The sequence below is a fragment of the Papaver somniferum genome, chromosome 4, assembly GCF_003573695.1.
Source record: "Papaver somniferum cultivar HN1 chromosome 4, ASM357369v1, whole genome shotgun sequence".
NCBI lineage: Eukaryota > Viridiplantae > Streptophyta > Magnoliopsida > Ranunculales > Papaveraceae > Papaver > Papaver somniferum.
This window is the reverse complement of record NC_039361.1, coordinates 61,830,354-61,850,835: the sequence shown is the minus strand read 5'-3', so window position 1 is coordinate 61,850,835 and position 20,482 is coordinate 61,830,354. Positions and strand designations below refer to the sequence as shown.

At 36.6% G+C, this 20,482-nt stretch overlaps 1 protein-coding gene and 1 pseudogene across 1 annotated transcript; both read left to right on the top strand.

The window, feature by feature from the left end:
- The first annotated feature begins 4,881 nt into the window (after positions 1–4,881).
- Positions 4,882–6,906, top strand: LOC113272600. Its single transcript, XM_026522413.1, has one exon. It carries the CDS (start codon positions 4,882–4,884, stop codon positions 6,904–6,906), a length of 2,025 nt encoding a protein of 674 aa, XP_026378198.1.
- Positions 6,907–9,829: 2,923 nt separating this feature from the next.
- On the top strand, positions 9,830–15,080 carry LOC113272599 (annotated as a pseudogene).
- The last annotated feature ends 5,402 nt before the right edge of the window (positions 15,081–20,482 follow it).

Below are 20,482 nucleotides of genomic sequence, written 5' to 3'. Positions count from 1 at the left end.
GTTAGCTTGTTACACACAAATGAAATATACCTTCATTAAGATATGTGTAACCGTACCTAAACGTGTATATTGAGTTGGCTCAATAACAGTTAACCGAAGTTAGCCATATGAACGCTTTTGTCTTAACCACTTTCATCCAACACGTCTAGATTAACTATGATGATCAATCAATCATCAAAGGTAATCAAATGAATCTAATTATGTTTCACATAGAGTTGTTCAATTGTTCAATATTTCATAAAAATATATATGAACCAATTAAAACAAAATCGGATTGATTCGTAAGAATCAATTCATGAACATTAAGCCACAATTTTCATTCCTTAATTCATAAATATATTTGTTCATGAGTATGAAAAACATACTTAACCGATTTTATAACTTTAACCAGTAAGTTTGCAAATAGGTATGCAAACTATAGCTTCCGGACTTTGGTCTTGTCAAGCCGTTTGCAAACGGGTATGCAAACAGTCGTCCCGGACCTAACTCAGATAGAACCGTTCACATACTAGTATGCAAAAAAGGTTCCCGGACTTTAACAGTTAAAACCGTTCGCATACTAGGTATGCAAACAAGGTTCCCGGACCTGAATCATACCAAAACAGTTTGCATACTAGGTACGCAACCTGTGTTGTATCCATTACAAAAGTTTTTGTTCTAAACTCCCATTTCAATCATTGAAACATCTTAAGAAGACAACAATAGATGTGTCACACAAACTATTAGCTTCAAGTAATTTTTAAGTGATCGAATGATCAATACGAAACATTCCAAGTCAACATCAAATAATTGTCCCATACAAATCGTGTAAGATGTTTCAAGGCAATTTCCACATGATCATCTTTTGACTTATTATTTAGTTTCCAACAAATAATTTTTTTCCAACTAAACTCGTCAAGGATATGATGAACGTAGCTAAAGCAAAAAGCTTCCAACACATATTTCAAGAAATAGATAAGCGAGATAAACTCGGCTCGAAATATCAAATGTGTATAATTTCAACGTCTATATAGCTATACGACTTTGTCTCATTAGGAGATAGAATAGAATAGATTTCTGAGTGGTAGATAAGTTTTAGTCTCCACATACCTTTTGTTGATGAAGTTCCTCCAAGCTCTCTCAGTAGATCTTCGTATTTAATCGATCAACTTCGTGAAGTCTAAAGCTCAACTACACATTTTATCCTGATCCGAGACATAGCTATAAGTAGACCAGAAATCAAGACTATAGTTTTGATCAACTAAACTTGAAAAACAAGCTTGAGATAACAACGCTTGCGATTTCGACCGAGCAATGCTCTAACAAATTTTACAAACCAATTGTTGTTGGTTTTTCCCATCAATTCTCCTTAATGAGATGTAAAAATTGGAATTCTAAGAACTTTTAGCAAATATTGGTTATTGATTTATGTTATTTCAAATAAATCTTCATCAACCAAAAACTAGATTTTTTTCTACAAAGAATACGATAATGATTTCTTTATTTTTCTAAAAGGAATCATTTAAACCAATTGGATTTTAGATTTCTCTATGGATCCTAAAAGGATGAGATTGGTTATTAAGTATTCACAATTGCAACTACCAATTGTTGCATTCCTAAGGGATATTAAGCAGTTTTATTTTTTCTCCTGGTATTTATCCCAATTTGAAGTTGTTCCACTTGTAGTTAGAATTGGACACTAAAGATCAAAGGGTGCGCACCCCGCTTGTTAGACTATATCATTAGTCCTTGTAGTGACTAAATTGAGCTTTAAATAAGTTTGTTTTGATACCAAAAGTGTCTATAATTTCATCTTGATTATCTCTTTGGCCCTATCATGATTTTTATTTTTCTGGAGATTTATTTTATTTGTATGGTTGTAACCTATATAACCCATGGTTTAATGTTCAATTTGTATCTCTAGTAGATTACAATTTTGGGACAATTTTTTTTATGGCTCTATTGTCCAAACCGGTATTCTTAATATCCAGAAATTACTATGAGTATATGTCATCGAAATCGGATAATACATTACGAAATTTATTTTCGTTTTTATAGGATGAAAATATTTCCGCCATAATCAGGGGAGACCATACACTACCAAAAAAAGTTGGTGTTAATTAACTTGAATGTTATATTAGTTTCTCTCCCATCATGATCAAATTGAAAAAGGCTGTTATTGACTAGGCGTGAAATATCACATTTGCTTTTACATAAGCGTTTGCTTTTTTAAGAGGAAAATTCAGTCACATCTGGTAAAATAAGTAGCGTTCCATAATAGGCTACTGGTAATGTTCCAAAAACACGATTCACATTCTCAAAGTTATTATCTCCTCATTTAAAAAGGAGGAGATTATAATGCCCGTAACCGCTGGTACCAACAATTCTGTTATTATTTTTTTCAAGATATGCATACACTTGAGAATTAAGTGGGATCGTAATTAGTTAATATATTTTCGAACTCATTTAAAGTGGCTACTGAAATAAATGATGGTGGTTTTGAACCCCTATGTAGAGAAAATCGACATATGTGATTGGTTGGCATGTAATCCAAATTAGTTTGGATTAATTTCTCGATTTCCGCAACTTTGGATCCAAAAACTTAACACCTTAAAAATGTCAAGCCTATAAATTACAGGTTGGTGTAGTCATATTGCGTTGTTATACGAGGAATATATTCGTTGTAAAAACGATTTAAGGGTTTTACATTTGCCCAGCCCCTAGGATTGGTTCAATAATATTTTGTTCGTCTATTTATGATGCGTTTGGTGTGGTATTCCTTTAAGGTTTCTTATTGCATTCATATACGAAATGTGATCGGAGGACATATTCGGATTTGTAATCCTTGGAGGATTCTGGATTAATTAGTTGATGATATCAACGTTATAGGTCTATTGATGAGTCCTTAAAAACACAAAAATCCACGCTTTAGCAGCAGAAATAATACTTTTCTTAAATCCGCAGAATGTTATATAGACTATAGTTATGATTTTGGTGCTTTTAATAATACTCATATAGTTGAGTCAGCATCCATATTTACGTCAAAAATTGTACTCTTTTCCCTTCGTTTCAAGTTTTGTCCAATGTGGTTTTCCCGATAAGGTTTTAACAGAGCAATATCTTGTTGACGTTTAATTTTCTTTCAAAATATTGATATTTGTGCTTTTTTTTCTTCGCCTAAATTTGTTCCCATCAGGTTTTACTGGCAAGGTTTTAGTGAGGCAATTTATTCAATATGGTGGTCATCCAAGGAGGATTTATATAATTTCGGCTATTTGGTTGGATTCCCACTATTAACTAGGTCATTTTGTTAGACCAAGTCAACATAACAAGCCCTTAGTAATTTGGATGTCCTTCCGATACACATAAGGTATGACCACAAATACAATTTTATTCACTTCCAGTTTGTATCTACATCTTAGCCCTTTGTTGAAGAGACCACATCAACTACTTTTGTTGAAGAGACCACATCAACTACTTTTGCAAATCATCTCCGAGAAGCTAGCAATCCAAGACACAAGTACTCAATGTATTTAAAGAAGCATGAAGACTCAAGAACACTACTATTAGAGAAGAATTAACACAAAAAAAGACTTCATCAGCTAGCAATTTTCTTCACAAAATAACAACAATTTTCTACATTCAAAAAATTTGTTCATCAAAGTTGGGAGCATCATCGTAGATTTGCAAGCCAAGATTGGGAGCATCATCGTCTCAACTCGAAGATTTGCAAGCCAAGATTCAACTGAATTACTTATTAAGGGGAGCATCATCGTAGAAGGTATTTTACCAGATTATCACGTGGTACTCTTTTTACTTCGTCAAGGTTTTGTCCCATTGGGTTTTTCCTTGTTAAGGTTTTGGTGAGACTCCGTTCTAAGTTTACTCACAATTGTACTCTTTTCCCTTCGATCAGGTTTTGGCCCTTTGGGTTTCCTGACAAGGTTTTAACGAGGCAATTAGCTTAGACACAATGTCATCAGAAAGAGTGTTATTAACGTGTAATTATGTTAAGAATATCTAGAATAAATCTCGTTTATTACTGGAATATCCTTGTATCTAACCCTATAAATAGAAGCTTAATATGTCTGTCTATTGTACCGAACCTTCTTTATCCTCTCTAGTTCGTGTCTTTTATTTTATGTCTTCTGTATCACAAGATAGACAAGGATGGGAGTTGTTATTCTATTGCGATATTCTTTTTATTTATTTAAACATCACCAACACGTGTCATCGCCCGACTGGTTTGAATAATCTGGTGTTTGAACCCGGTATACTATCCACTGAATGGAGACAGTTGTCCCCACCCACAGGCACCACCATTGCATGATTGATAAGTGGTGCCGAAATAACAAATGCCGGTGTGAAAATTAATATCCTGATCAGTTCTCTGCTCTCTTTGTCTGAGTGATGAACCCAACTCTCTTTGATCGATGATCTCTCACTACTCAGTCAGCATCCTTCCAAAGTAAGTGCAAAATGTCAAGTCCTCTCATAGCTCCATTTAGGGTTTGTTTCGTTTTTCGTCGTTAGTCTCTTACTTTGTTGTGACTCCACACCTCCTACACGTATTTCCTTTCTTAGCTTTTCCTTATTTAGTTCGGTTTCCTTAAAAGTAGTTATTGAATGAACTAGAAGGCTTGTTCACCAAGCAATGGTACTATAAATACTTGAGTCTTGTAACTCAGTTGTTCATGAATACAATTACAACTTCTATAACTTCTCTTCCTTGTTCTGCAATTCACTCTTAACTCATCTCTCAATTTCGTTCTCTACAACTATTTCTTGCTAGTATTGAATCCCTGTTAGTTATTTAGGTCTTGAACCATAACATCTGTCATCAGAGCAGGTTAGGTCTCTATCTCAAAAACACCCAAATTTTTTTTTTTCCGCTTCCGCATAATGACACTCACAGATGAAGTTCACCATCTTATATCTGCCATACAAACCTTGGATACTTCCGTTCATAATTTTATGGAGACTGTTGTTGAGAATTCTCAGAAGGTAGATCAATCTCGCCAATTTGTTATTTATGAACTTCTTCAGAAAACACAAAATTTGCATAATACCAGTTTGGAATCTATTTTAGCTTCACATCGTCGAGAGATGAGTACCTTGCTGCAACAACACACACAAGATACTACCAATCTTGCTGATACTGTCGCTCATAACATGGCATCAATCTTGCTTACACGTTTTCCTTTGAATACCCCTTCTCCTGGTCTGCATAGTGCTCATGGCAGCAGTGTTCCTTCTGGTAACACTCACGGTACCTCTGGTAGCAGTGGTATTCTTGGTTCTCCAATACCTAATAACTTGAAGTTTCCTATCTTTGATGGAACGGATCCTGCTGGCTGGATCTTTCAGTCAGATCAGTATTTTCGGCTTCATCATACAATTGAAGCTGTAAAAATTGATATTGCTACTTCTTACTTCAAAGGCGACGCTAATGCTTGGTATCGCTGGATTCAACCAAAGCTCACTAATCCTACATGGACACAATTTTGTTCACTGGTTCGTGAACGTTTTGCTGATAAGAAGTTTTCCAATCCACGTCTAGCGCTATCCACAATTCTTCAACAAGGTTCAGTGCGTGAGCACATTCGAGAATTTGAACAACTGCTAAATTTCGTTAAAGATTTACCAGATGATTATGTCATTGATCTCTTTGTTCGATCTCTCAAGAGAGAAATTCGATCTGTTGTGGAAATTTTTGAGCCACCCACATTGGCTATTGCTTTTCAAAAGGCTATTAAACAAGAAGATGTGTTACTGTTTAACCCATCTTTTTACAAATCTATTGCGAGACAAAACCCTTACAGACAGCCGACTTCTTCAACCCCTTCCTTTGATCCAACTAATACATCTTTTAAGAAGTCTACCATTCCAGCTGGCGTTAAACGTTTATCTCTCGAGGAACAACGTATAAGACGTGAGCAGGGCCTATGTTTCAATTGTGATGAACAGTATAAAGCTGGACATGTGTGTGCAAAGCCATTGAACTCTAGATTATTGATTTTAGATATGACTCCAGAAGTCCATGTTGAAGAGGATGAGTATTCACCTGCGTCTCTTACTGACGAGATAATTACTCCTGCGGCTGCAAATCAGATATATTCTGACCCCACCATTTCATTCCATGCTTTCACTGGCACTTCTTTTCCAAACACTATGCGTGTTACTGGTAGAATTGCTGGTCACACACTCACTATTTTACTTGATTCCGGATCAACCCATAATTTCCTACACCCTTCTGTTGCTAAACGATGTGGTGTTCTCCAGAAGACAGCTGCTGATCATATGAATGTTTTGGTGGGTAATGGAGGAATTCTAAAAACACAAGGACTTTGTTCTGATGTTTCCTTAGAATTACAGTCTTACATGTGCACTACTGATTTTTTCTTACTAGAATTGAGTGGTTGTGAGGCAGTACTTGGGGTGGACTGGCTGAGAACCTTAGGTAATATTTCTTGGGATTTTGATAAATTACATATGCAGTTTACTGCCAATGGTCGAGAACATATGTTAGTGGGCAACAATTCTACTTCCATTTTATTGTTGGATGGCTCTTTCATGCACAAGGTCTTTCAAGATACTCAACATGGTTTTTTCTTGCAATTGGTGCCATCTCCGACTACTTCAGAAATTCACTCTCAGGTACCCACTGCAGTCTCTGACTTGCTTTTACTATTTTCTGATTTGTTTGCTTCACCTACTGCTTTACCACCTCCGAGAAAGTATGATCATTGTATTCCTTTACTGCCTAATACATCACCAGTTAATGTTAGACCCTATAGATACCCCTATTTTCAGAAGGCAGAAATTGAAAAGATTGTTCAAGAACTCTTAGATACAGGTTTGATTCGAACTAGTTCTAGTCCATTTTCTTCTCCAGTACTCTTGGTTCAAAAAAAGGATGGTTCTTAGCGTATGTGTGTGGATTACAGAGCTCTTAATAAGGTTACTGTCAAGGATAGATTTCCCATTCCTATAGTGGATGAACTTCTGGATGAACTATGTGGTGCAGTTATATTCTCCAAAATTGATATGCGATCTGGTTACCATCAAATTCGTGTACATCCTGATGATATACATAAGACAGCTTTTCGCACACATGACGGACATTACGAATTTTTAGTGATGCCGTTTGGATTGTCTAATGCTCCTGCGACTTTCCAAAGCCTGATGAATGAAATTCTCAGACCTTTTCTTCGAAAGTTTGTGTTGGTATTTTTCGATGATATACTTATCTACAGCAAGTCTGAATCTGAGCATATCCACCATATTACTTTGGTCTTTGAGGTTTTACGAGCACATCAAATCTTCCTCAAGAAGCAAAAGTGTGAATTTTCTCAACAGTCAATCAGTTATTTGGGTCATCGAGTTTCTTCAGATGGTGTTTCTGTAGACTCAGATAAGATATCTTGCATCACTAGTTGGCCCATTCCTAATACTGTGAAAGCCTTGAGAGGTTTTTTAGGATTAGCTGGGTACTACCGCAAGTTTGCCAGAAATTATGGCAAGATCAGTGCCCCGCTTACACAACTCCTTAAGTTGGATGCCTTTGTCTGGACTCCTGAGGCAACTACGGCTTTTATACATCTTAAGCAAGCTTTAACTAGTACACCTGTTTTGGCATTACCAGATTTTACCAAAATTTTTTGTTTGGAGTGTGATGCTTCTGGAAATGGCTTAGGAGCAGTTTTACTTCAAGACAAGAGGCATGTTGCTTACTACAGTAAAGCTCTTTCAGGTAAGAATCTCAATCTCTCCGTTTATGATAAAGAGATGTTGGCCATTGTTAATGCGGTTAATAAATGGCGACCTTACTTACTTGGTCGACATTTTAAGATTTATACCGATCATAAGAGCCTCAAATTCTTTTTAGAACAACGTATTTCTTCCATTGAACAACAGAAATGGTTGTCCAAGTTGCTTGGTTATGATTATGAGATAATTTACAAGTCTGGAGTTTTAAATACGGCGGCTGATGCTTTATCTCGTATTAATGATTGTCAATTATTGGCAATTACTTCTCCAATTTTTTCGGGCATTGTTGACATTGTCCAAGAATGCCATAATGATGCTGCATTAAGTTTGATAATTGGAAAATTGCGTGCACAACCAGATTGTATGCCACACTACTCTTATACTGAAGGAATTCTTCGTTACAAAAACCGAATCGTTGTTGTCTCTACTTCCTTATGGTGCTCAAAACTGTTGAGTGAGTTTCATTCCACTCCAACTGGTGGACATGCAGGATACTTACGTACTTATAAGCGTCTTCAACAAAAATTTTATTGGTCTGGCATGAAGAAGACAATTAAAGACTATATTTCTTCTTGTGACGTTTGCCAACGCAATAAGGCAGAATCAATATCTCCTCCAGGCCTACTGCATCCTTTATCCATTCCTACGGATATTTGGTTGGATATATCTATGGATTTCATTAATGGATTACCACCATCAAATAAAAGGACATCTATTTTAGTTGTGGTGGATCGTTTATCCAGATATGCACATTTTGTGCCACTCATACATCCTTATTCAGCTGACACTGTGGCTGAGGTTTTTGTGCGAGAAATAGTTCGTTTGCATGGCATGCCTAAGAGCATCACCAGTGACAGAGATTCACTTTTTATGAGTCAATTTTGGGAAGTTTTTTTTTCACTACAGCACACTCAACTTTGTCGAAGTTCTGCCTATCATCCTCAGTCTGATGGTTTAACTGAGGTTACAAATCGAACTTTGGAATGCTATTTACGTTGTTTTGCTAGTATTAAACCTAGTGAATGGCTCAGATGGTTACCGTGGGCTGAATGGTGCTATAATACTAGCTTTCATACTTCCATCAAGATGAGTCCTTATCAGGCAGTTTATAGCAGGCTTCCTCCTACGATTTCAACATATATCTCTAACTCTACCACTGTACATGCTGTTGATGTAGTATTGCAAGCTAGAGATCAGGTTTTGGTGATTTTGAAGTCTAACTTACAAGATGCTCAATCCAGAATGAAAGTTTATGCAGATGCTCATAGGACAGAACGAAGTTTTTCAGTTGGAGATTTTGTTTTTCTCAGACTGCAACCGTACCGTCAGACAACTGCTGCAACTTCATCTTTTTCCAAGCTTTCACCCAAGTTTTATGGACCATTTAAGATTCTTGAAAGGATTGGCACCGTAGCTTATAGACTGGAGTTACCTGCTACAAGTAAAATTCATCCTGTGTTTCATGTCTCACTTTTAAAACTCAAACTTGGCACATCTGACATTGTTCAGACTGAACTCCCTGTTACAGTGGACTATGACAAATGGGAACCTGAATCAATCTTGGATCGTAAGATGTATAAAAAGGGTACTGTTGCTGGCACAAAATGGCTCATTCAGTGGAAAAATCGAGCTTCTACAGAAGCCACATGGGAGGACGCTGATGAACTCCTTCTACGTTTTCCTGAGTTTCAGACTTGAGGACAAGTCTTATTTCAAGCAGGGTGGGATGTTGTGACTCCACACCTCCTACACGTATTTCCTTTCTTAGCTTTTCCTTATTTAGTTTGGTTTCCTTAAAAGTAGTTATTGAATGAACTAGAAGGCTTGTTCACCAAGCAATGGTACTATAAATACTTGAGTCTTGTAACTCAGTTGTTCATGAATACAATTACAACTTCTATAACTTCTCTTCCTTGTTCTGCAATTCACTCTTAACTCATCTCTCAATTTCGTTCTCTACAACTATTTCTTGCTAGTATTGAATCCCTGTTAGTTATTTAGGTCTTGAACCATAACATACTTCAAGTTCAATTTCATTTGATTATTAACACACCTTCTTTGTTGAATTGAAGCAGATAGGGAGGGATTAAATAAGAAAATGGTTTATATAGGAGCAAATGGGGTTGCAGCACTACACAGATATAAGTATAGTGGTGTCGATCATTCTATACTCGCGAAATATGTCTTACAACCCTTTTGGACTCGCTGCGTTACTCTTTTTCCTCTTTGGATGCCGTAAGTGCTTGCTTTTCCATTTAATAAACTAAATTCTCTATTATGTTCTATTTTTATTAGCCTAAGAATTAGTTTTACACTAACATGGATTTTGCTTAGAATCTTCATAATTACACCAGACATGTTCATTTGGAGACTAAGCTGAAATTTTATATGGATTGTGTTTCTGATTTACTCTAATTTTGAAATGTTTCTAACCCCTACTTGTATTTCTTTGTTGGTATATGTATTTTGATATGTGACTACTCGTCTACTCCAGACCGAACATGGTAACTCTTTGTTATGAATGTTTCTGCCTTCCATTTGTATATTTCTCATATAGTGGAGTGCTAATGTGTATCGCTATTTCATTGCTTTTCCTCCAGATAACACTGATGGGTTTCATATTCTTATGTATGTCTGCATTGCTTGGCTATGTCAGTGAGGATGATATATGCTCATGAATTAAACAAACAATTTTGTTTCATGACCTCAATTGTTATCTTAATGTTCTTGAATTGTGAATAGTAATTATCCTATGCTCTATAGGCAGAATATGTAACTTAGTAAAAAATCTGGCATGTGACATGCTTCACTTGGGAATCTAGTTAACCAATGAAGCCATCCTTTGACCCACTTCATTGTTTTTTCGTTTTAGATATATTCGCCTTTGTTGGATTCAGCTCCTCCAAGATGGGTGCATCTTGCGCATGGATTGCTTCTTTTCTTGTATCAGGTTTGCTGAACTCTTCCCTTGAGCAGAAAATCATGCATCTCCATTGTCGTTGTGAACTGTTTATATTGTATATATTTGGCTTAATTTTGAATTTAATTCACATTCATATTTCCCTGAAAACTAAATTTATTTAGTGTTTATATGGTTTATACTTGATCTGTGTGCCAGACTTTCGACGCTGTTGACGGGAAGCAAGCAAGGCGGACAAATTCCTCCAGTCCATTAGGGGAACTATTTGATCACGGTGATTTTCTTTGTCATGTATATTGTGTTTCCTTTAGTAAATTTCCGATGTTGATGAATAATGGATGTATGTGCCTATTAAAACCTATGCAGGATGTGATGCGCTTGCATGTGCGGTTTGTGCTCTCATACTTTGTTGGTCATGTTGTGGCCCTGTCTATTGGTTTTCCGTCAAACCTACTTTCTTCTTTTTTTTTCAGTTCGAAGCTTTGGCGTTTGGTAGCACAGCAATGTGTGGGAGGAATACTTTCTGGTTCTGGGTTATTGCAGCTGTTCCATTTTACGGTGCAACATGGGAACAGTATGTTATCCTAGTCCAATAACTCTATTTTGTGCATTGTTATGCTCGAAGTTGTCAATTACAAAGTGCAACTGTCGTTATATCTTTTTGAGTTAATCTAGTAATCCTACTGGTAAATTAGTTCGGCTTTAATATTTTCCTTCTATGCCTTTAACTTTATGTATGGAGACCAGATTTTTTGTGGTTTTACATAAATTCTTTTACCTACTTGAAGATTCTGTTAGTCTAATTTCTTGACTATAATGCACCACACTTTTTTTTGACTACTTTCGTTGCTCCAGCTTTTTCACCAACACACTTATCCTTCCCGTGGTAAATGGACCCACTGAAGGTCTCATGCTGATTTATGTGGCCCACTTTTTCACATTTCTTGTTGGTATGTGCTTTTATATTGTGGCATCATTTGTTCCATTTCCCAAATCCAAAAGCATCTAAATTTCTCAGGGTTGGATGTCTGTAACTAACTTCATGATTCCTTTCAATTTCAGGCGCTGAATGGTGGAGTCAGCAGCTTGGGATGTCGATACCTTTGCTGAGTTGGATGCCATTTATTTCTAGTAAGTTTGTCCTCCTTGTGGGAGATGACTTGTTATTTGTATATGACTAGCTTGATACCTTTTCATGTTCATTATGTCTTTGATTTGTACTTGAGAATAATGCAAGAATGCATCAAATAAGCTGAAAAACTTAGGACTGTAGCATGATATGCAAAGATAAGTATTGGCGCATGAACTGTGTTTTCTTTTTGCCACATGATCTGTGTTTATTAGCTTATGGACCCAAGAAAATCATTTAAGCGGTGGACAGTGCAGAGTATGTAACTGTGTTGTACTGGTATTTCATAATGGAAATGATCTCGTTTTTCACCATATTGCAAGTCTCTATTCCTACTATATATATATCTAATTTACTTTCTAGTATGTTGATTGTTCATATTTTAGTGAAATCTAATTGCATTGCCTTTTCTACTTTCTATGCCAGAGATTCCAATGTACAGAGTTGTCATATTCATAATGACTGCATTTGCTGTTATACCAACCGTCACATTCAAGTAAACTGCTTTTACTATTCTTGATACTTGGAAGTTTTATTTTCCTCTTTCCTTTGTCGTCCATTTGTGTTTGCATTTGCTATGTATATATATATATATATATATATATATATATATATTGTAAAACTTACGAAGCAATTTGTTATGATTTCCATTATGTGATTTGACTCTATTTCATTTAAGTTTCCTGAATATACTGATGTCATCAATAGGAGAATAGTTCGAATGAGAGGATTTTCCCAAATGTCGTATTTTTACTGTTGTGCTCAAGCATTTGGAAGGAAGTGGACTTGTGCAAAACAATCCCCTCTATTTCCTCTGTTACTAAAAGGAATATATGAAATATGAACAGGCTTGCTGTAGCCTGCGAGTTCGCAAACTGTAATAATGTTTGCCTGTAAGATGAGGTCTTGTTGGAGAAATCGCGCCCAACGCATCGAGCCATTTAAACAAACACAAACCGCCACAGCTGAATTATGATTTAGGGACTTGAGTATTATTCTAGCATGGTTAAATCCATTTTATTTCTGATTTGTTTGCGTTCTTGTTTGTAGCGTTCAAAATGTCTCTAAGGTCGTTAAAGCAAGAAATGGGAATATGCTCAGGGCATTAGCAATGGTAAGACTTTTCTTGTTCAAACTTTAATTTACTTGAAGTCTTGTTTTTTCTCAAAAATGTTACAAGAAGTTCAGTGAATCTCACTTAGTGAGACTCGATACACCGACCTACAACGTGGAGATCACTTCCAACCACCTAATCAAATGGTCTTCCATATCCCAGTTGTTTAATCATTGCATTTCTTCTTTCGCAGCTTTACCCTTTCGTCATACTTCTAGGGGGAGTTCTGCTCTGGTATGGTGTTAAATGTCATCACTTTTCACTACTTCTTTCTGCTTACATTCTCTTTACAAGTCTTTACAAAATCAGGTCTATTTTATTTTTTGTTCTTTGCAGGGATTATCTGTCCCCATCTGATATTATTACGAACTATCCACATTTAGTTGTACTAGGAAGTGGACTTGCGTTTGGATTCCTTGTGGTAAGAAACGTGTACTGGCACTAACACCCTTTTTTTTTTGTCTTTCACTATAGTACAGTTAGTAAAACTTGTATTTGTTATGCGCAATACTCAAACTTCCTGAACCGCAAATGGACTTTTTTTATTTTGTGTTCAAAATTCATCAAACCAAGGCTATATCCTGGTTGTCTTGCTCCTAGTCATCCACTCAATTAATTTCCTCAATTTTAGTTTTTTTTGTTTATTTTGTGTTCAAACTTAACAATCTTCTTGAGTTTCGCTTCTAAAACTACAGATAAAGACTTGAAGTGCTCTACTTAAACTTGCTAGTGTCAATTTGAGGAGATCACTGGCTGTCTAAATTGTAGTATTCCAATGTGATTCTGTGACCCTTGTTGAACCACATAACATAAAATCTATTCTTTTACCACACTTGTGTTGACAATCCGCTAGAACTTTGATTTAGGAACACCCTGACTATCGGTAAACTCCATAGTCCATCCTATATCCTGTTTTACATGGGCACAGTAAAGAGCATGATATCTGGTTCTTTCCTTAGTAGCCTTGTCCGATCTAATTTTTACTTCTATTTACCTAAGGAGATTGTTTTTCTGCCATTTCTTCAGTGTTTTGCGGTGCTTGTTTCATGTTACAAATCAGCTCTTTAGTTCTGTGTTTTCTATTAGATTGTCATGTTCTTATATGTATTGAGTTTGAGGATGATAATGATAACAATGCTCGTCCATATTTTACATTGTCTAAAAGGACTTATTTGATGGCAGGGGAGGATGATTCTGGCTCACTTATGTGATGAACCGAAGGGTTTGAAAACTGGAATGTGCATGGTACGTGGTTATGTATTTTCATATATTCCTGGAAGTGTCTTGTAATGGAAGCATTTGGATTAGGTTTTGTTATGAGTTCTGATTGATAGTTGACTTCAAATACAAACTTGATAGCAACCGACTTTCTTCAGACTGAAAGCCAATAAAAAAGTAAACAACTGATTTGGATCGCTAAATCCTGCCTTTCATGTCAAACAGTCTCTACTGTATCTTCCTTTAGCTATTGCAAATGCACTCACTGCCAGGCTCAATGGGGGGTAAGCAAAAATGTATTAAATTTAAAATGCACCATTCAGTAAAGCTACTTTGTTTTGATAGTTCATGTATTGTTTAACCGTTTTTTATGGCCGCTTATTTGGCAGAGTTCCGTTAGTGGATGAGAGTTTGGTTCTTGTTGGTTACTGTATCTTCACAGGTAAATTCTCAAACAAAAAAAATTCTCATCTGCTCAACTAGTGAGGCAATCAAGAAGTTTTTTTGTTTTTGGTATGGCTTTTTTTTCGTCCTAGTCCAGGGAAACCATAAGAACGTCAACATAATTGACGTATCTCTTCAACAACAAAAATAAAATAAAAATTAATTGATGCAAGCTGATCCGAAAGAAAAACGGGAAAAGAGACTTGTCTCTTTAGCTCGTATCCTTCTGCCTCTAATCACCATTTTTTGCTCACATTTTGTTTTACATGCTTCAGCGTCACTCTACCTGCACTTTGCCACGTCGGTCATTCACGAAATTACCACTTTGTCTGGGAATCTACTGCTTCAGGTAAAATGTGTTGCTCAACCTTGAAAAAGAAATATATCGTTACTACTTTTTTTTTCCTTCCTGATATCGTCCAATGATGTCTTCCCTCTATCTTAGAATTGATAAATCTTGGAAACATTCATTTTGACTTCCTACACTGAATTGCAGAATAACCTGAGGATGAGATATGCATTGGGCCTTCTAGGTGTGTTGCTCTCCCCAGATACATGTATAAGATATTGTTAGTCAGCTAAATCTGGTTGATTCTTTAATTCAGGGACATGTAATCGGAGGTTTTGAATGGTTTTGAATTATAATTTCCCAGTTTCCTCTTTACGAACTGCTTTAATTCACAAATCTCATCTTGGGGGATGTGGTTGCCTTAATGTAGGCAATTAGTGATAATTATGTTGCTAATGTTGACTTCTCTGTGCCCACTGTAAATTGGGTTTCATTTTCATCAAGACATGTTTGATTTTGTAGTGCAGACTCTTAACATCTTAAATGATTAACAATAGTACATAACCAATACAGTTTAGTGTTGAGCTAGTCAGGATTCAATTTGTCAGTCCACTCAACTTCTTTCTATTGCCAACTTACGCTGCTGCAGTGGAAACGGCAACAGTATCATTGGTTGCTACACTTTTAACCAGGCAATTCAAGCTCTGGTTCAGTTACTTCCCTGCATCCTTGACACTCCTACTTGTGCACACAACTTGCTGTCTCTTTTAGATTTGTATTGTCATTATTGAGGTCCATATATTGGGTTAGCAGGAAATGTCACCTGATAAGTACGTTCTTCCACTGAAATGTGGAGAGAGTTGTGGGAATCTCACTATACTCCACTGACCATTCCTTTAACCTGGGGTTGATAGGTAAATGTCCACTTCCCTTTGAATCCTTGTTAATTGCTTTGAATCTTTATTTGGATACACTTGTTTCTTGTCATTTCTAGTCACTTTTGCGGTTGATGTTTCATATGAACTAGATTCTCTCTCTGGAATCTTTGTTGGTGGACTACGTTTTTGTTTAGGATAGCCACTTGAAACACGTTTCTGTTTTCAATTTCCAGCCGTGAAGTCGGTTGTCTTGCGAGTTGCAACACATCCCATCACAGATGAAGATTATTATATAAAATTAAGAAAACAGGTCAGCTTCCTGCTTATTATAATCCAACGTTGCAGTCATGGCGTAAACCGACACCATTTTTAATTAACAGGTCTGAGTTCTACGTTACTTTCCCGAGACTTTTCTTTTTTCTTTTCTTTAATTTTAGAGGCATGCAACGTTAGCACGAAAGTCACCCTGGGCAGAGCCAGCAGAGGGGCAAGGCAAAGGGGGCAATTGTATTAGTTTTCTAGTTAGGTTGCATCTAATGCACGTTGATGGGTCCAAGCAAATGATTTCTTTTTAATTTCTTTTCCAATAAGAACCGTGGAGTCACACAATTAAAGTGTGATTCCAAAGTATTATTGTTGCGTGCTTGATTTCTCTGCCATTGCGTCGGCAAGGCCATTGGATAAAGTGACAGCCTGCTTCGGTGATAGACAACATGATGCGCAGGCAATCTTTCGGCCTTCAATCCGTTAATTGTGTGTTGTCATTCAAGGCATCGACCAGTACCTTGCATTCAGTGTATATCCTAAAATACGTGTAGTTGTGTAAATGTAGCCAGCGTAGGGCTGTCGACAGAGCTTGTACTTCATCACGGAGTGGACATGTGACTAATCCTGATCCCGCTGCTACGTACATTGTGAATGGTGTTTAATTATGAAGAGTCTGAACTGTTACGCAAACTAGCCGAGACGAAATTTCTTATTAAAAATTTTCCTACAATTTCCAACACACAGGTATACCGGTAAGACTATTCTTTCTTTCTCGGGGCAGAGGTGCATGTATTGACATTAAAAAATGGCAAAATTAGTCTACCTCAGTCCAATTATCATTAAAGGGCACAAAAAAGAAAAAAACTCTTGCCCCTCACCATCAATCACCGTGGTAATCCTCATCAGCTACAACTCATTTCAACTGCTTATCTCTTCTTTTTTTTTTCTTTTCTTGAAATATTTCGACTACTTATCTCATGGCAAAGCCTTGAGCTATATTGTTTAATTGGGGTGTTATTCACCTCCCTATTCTCCACCTCCTTATTCTGTTCCCTCCAATCTAAATTCTACATCTGTAAAACGGTGAATCCCATGTATATTTGAATGTGATTCAAATCCTAGATATGTGGTGTAGATTGGAGGGAACAGAGTAGGGAGGTGAATAGCATTTCCGATTCTTTAATCAAGATATTTGTTTACAAGCCTTAGGTGTACGGTTAGTTTGAGTTTAAACTTCAACAACACATTTTACCTGCTACGAGAAATCGAAATGGACATTGAAGTTTTCCATTTTGCTTAAATTTTGTCTTTCAATATACATATATATAACTTTTATACTCTACTTCATGGTGTTCGAACTGTCCAGCGTCCACGTGATGTCGACTAGTCTAGCAGATGTAATGTGAACGCTCGGAGGATAAGACTAGTATTATAGTCGCTAGTGATACGCTACCATTCCCTATATCAAATCAAAATCTTAGAAATGAAAACAATATTCCCCAACCACCTGAACAAAATGTTGGATATTTTCAACAAACCCTTAAACTGTAAGCACTACAGCAGAGTTCGGTGATCGATCTGTTGGAGATATGTCTATTCGTTTTATCATGGTTTAATGACAGTTAGAAAACCGAACAGAAACATTGTTTCCCAAAAGACACCATTGTTGAAAGATATGTATATTCGCTTTAAAAAGATGTCTGTTGGAGATGAAGAGTCATCTTCAACGGATGTTAAACTCTTTATAAATAACGTCCTAGTTTTCCATTCAAAACACGTTAAAATTTTCTTTGTTTTCTCTCTAACAAGCATCATTAGAAACTAAACCTGTGTGTTCTTGGTTGGGTCAAGGTTGTACAAACTTTGAATCGAACATTGTTGTGGGGCTTCAAGTATCCTGATGGCAATATTCATTGATCTATTTGTACTCGTAAATTTTATTGGGAAGGGTCAAATAATTATCGAAAAGAAACTATTATAAAGTCTGGAACCCAGAGACAACATTCTTTTCTTCACCCTGTTTTAGTGTCAATTTTCCAACACAAAAATGAAAGTCAGACTTACTGGTCAACTGAGCTAATCCAAATTAGCCAAGGAAGCTAATTGAAAGTCTATGTATGCTAAAACAGTAGGCTAGTTAAAAATTATTTCTAAACGGTTAATTATCTTATTCTTGAAAACCCCCATCTTTGGTAGATTTTAAATTTTTTGGGATCAATCCCAACCACTCCTTGGTTCCATATGCATCACTGAGCCAAATTGATTAATAATTCCAGATTTTTGCTTTCGTTTCAATGGAAAAATTATATAAGTAACGCAATCCTTACAAAATCGAAAACACTAGGTTTACCGATTAAAAAAATCCCGATTATTATCCCATTAAATTGCTAAGAGCAGGCACTCCCTTAGATTTGTTCAAACAACAGAAATGGTAGGCTCGTTGTTGATTTGTTCATCAAATAGTACCCCAATAACCAACATTTCCCCGCTGAGAGAGAATGAGGAACCCATTTTAACTTTAAGGATGCAAATGCTAACTGAATCGTCCCAAGATACTTCGCCCTGTAGAAAGTTCCACCCTTTATCCTTTTTTTTATGCCCGAATCCTCTCTGATTCAACCTTTTCTTTACTGTTAGGCCCCCAACGATCTCTTTTCGCCGGCTCAGTCGGAGTCTTAGCCCAAGCTAACTTCTCAGGGCATCAATAAGCTTTAGAGGGACTTCTTCTGAGGAAAAGACCCTGACAATCCTAAAGCCTGAGACTTTGTTTGAAAAACAAAAGATCTAGGAAGTTTCGGATTTATGAACATGGAAACATCTACAGTGCTATGATCACTAAAATGAGGTGGAGAATCACCCAAGACAGAAACTTTGTTGTGTCTCTCATCACGCCTGCCAAATTCATATGAAACAAGAATATTCTCAATAAGTAAGGCAATCCCTACAAGATCAAAAACACTAGGTTTACCGAGTAAAAAATTCTCGATTATCATCATATTGAAGTGTTAGGAGCAGGCACTCCCTTAGATTTGTTCAAACAACAAGAATGGTAGACTCATTGTTGCTTTGTTCATCAAATAATACCCTAATAACCAACACTTCCCCGCTGAAAGAGAGTGGGGAACCCATTTTAACTTTAAGGATGCAAATGCTAAACTGAATCGTCCCAAGATACTTCGCCATGTAGAAAGTTCTGTCCTTTCTCCTTTTCATATGCCTGAATCCTCTCTGATTTAACCTTTTCTTTACAATGAGGCCCCCAACAGTCTATTCTCGCCGGCTCATCCCGAATCTTAGCCCAACCTAACTTTCCAGGACATCATTAAGCTATAGAGGGATTTCTTCTGGGGAAAATACCCTGACAATCCTAAAGGATACTATCAAAAGCCTGGGATTTTGTTTGAAAACCATAAGATCTAGGAGGTTTTGAATTTATGAACATGGAAGCATTTACAGTGCTATGATCACTAAAATGGGGTGGAGAATCACCCAAGACAGAATTTTTGTTTTGTCTCTCATTACGCCTGCCAGATTCATAAAAAACAAGAATATACTCAATAAGTAAGCAATCCTTACAAAATCGAAAACACTAGGTTTACAGAGTAAAAAAATCTCGATTATTATCCCATTGAATTGCTAGGTGGAGGCACTCCCTTAGATTTATTCAAACAACAGGAATGGTAGGCACACCGTTGCTTTGTTCATCAAATAATACTCCAATAATCAACACTTCCCTACTGAGAGAGAGTGGGGAACCCATTTTAATTTTTAACATGCAAATGCTAAACTGAATCATTTCAAGATACTTCGCCCGTAGAAAGTCCTTTCCTTTCCTCTTTCTTATGCCTGAATCCTCTCTGATTCAACCTTTTCTTTACTGTGAGGCCCCAAATTTCTTTTCTCGCTGGCGCAGTCGGAATCTTAGCCCAAGATAACTTTGCAGGACATCAATAAGCTTTACATGGATCTCTTATGGAGAAAAGACCTTGAAAATCCTAAATGATATATCCCAAAGCCTGGGATTTTGTTCGAAAACCAAACATCTAGGAGGTTTTGGATTTATGAAAATGGAAGAATTTACAGTAAAATGGGGTGGAGAATTACCCAAGACAGAAATTTTGTTTTGTCTTTCTTCATGCCTGCCAAATTCATAAGAGACAAGAATATTCTCAATATGGTTAACAAAAGTCATACTAGGGACTCCCGGATCTGGAAAGGCTTATTTGTAGGGATTGAAAATATGTACAAGTATAGTTGTTGGTATATCGGAGATGGGTATGACATCAACATCTGGCATGACAAGTGGATTGGTGACCCTAATATCCATCTCACTCAACCAAACAACTTTCTGGAAAACTGTATTCTTGTAAAACACCTCATCACTAATTATGGAATTTGGGATGATATTAAACTTCAGGAATATTTTAACCAGAGGAAAGTGCAAGCTATTAAAGAAACTAAGATTCACTTTGGA

What these genes read in the sequence shown, in the direction of transcription:
- LOC113272600 (XM_026522413.1), top strand. Translation starts at nt 4,882, where the DNA reads ATGACACTCACAGATGAAGTTCACCATCTTATATCTGCCATACAAACC.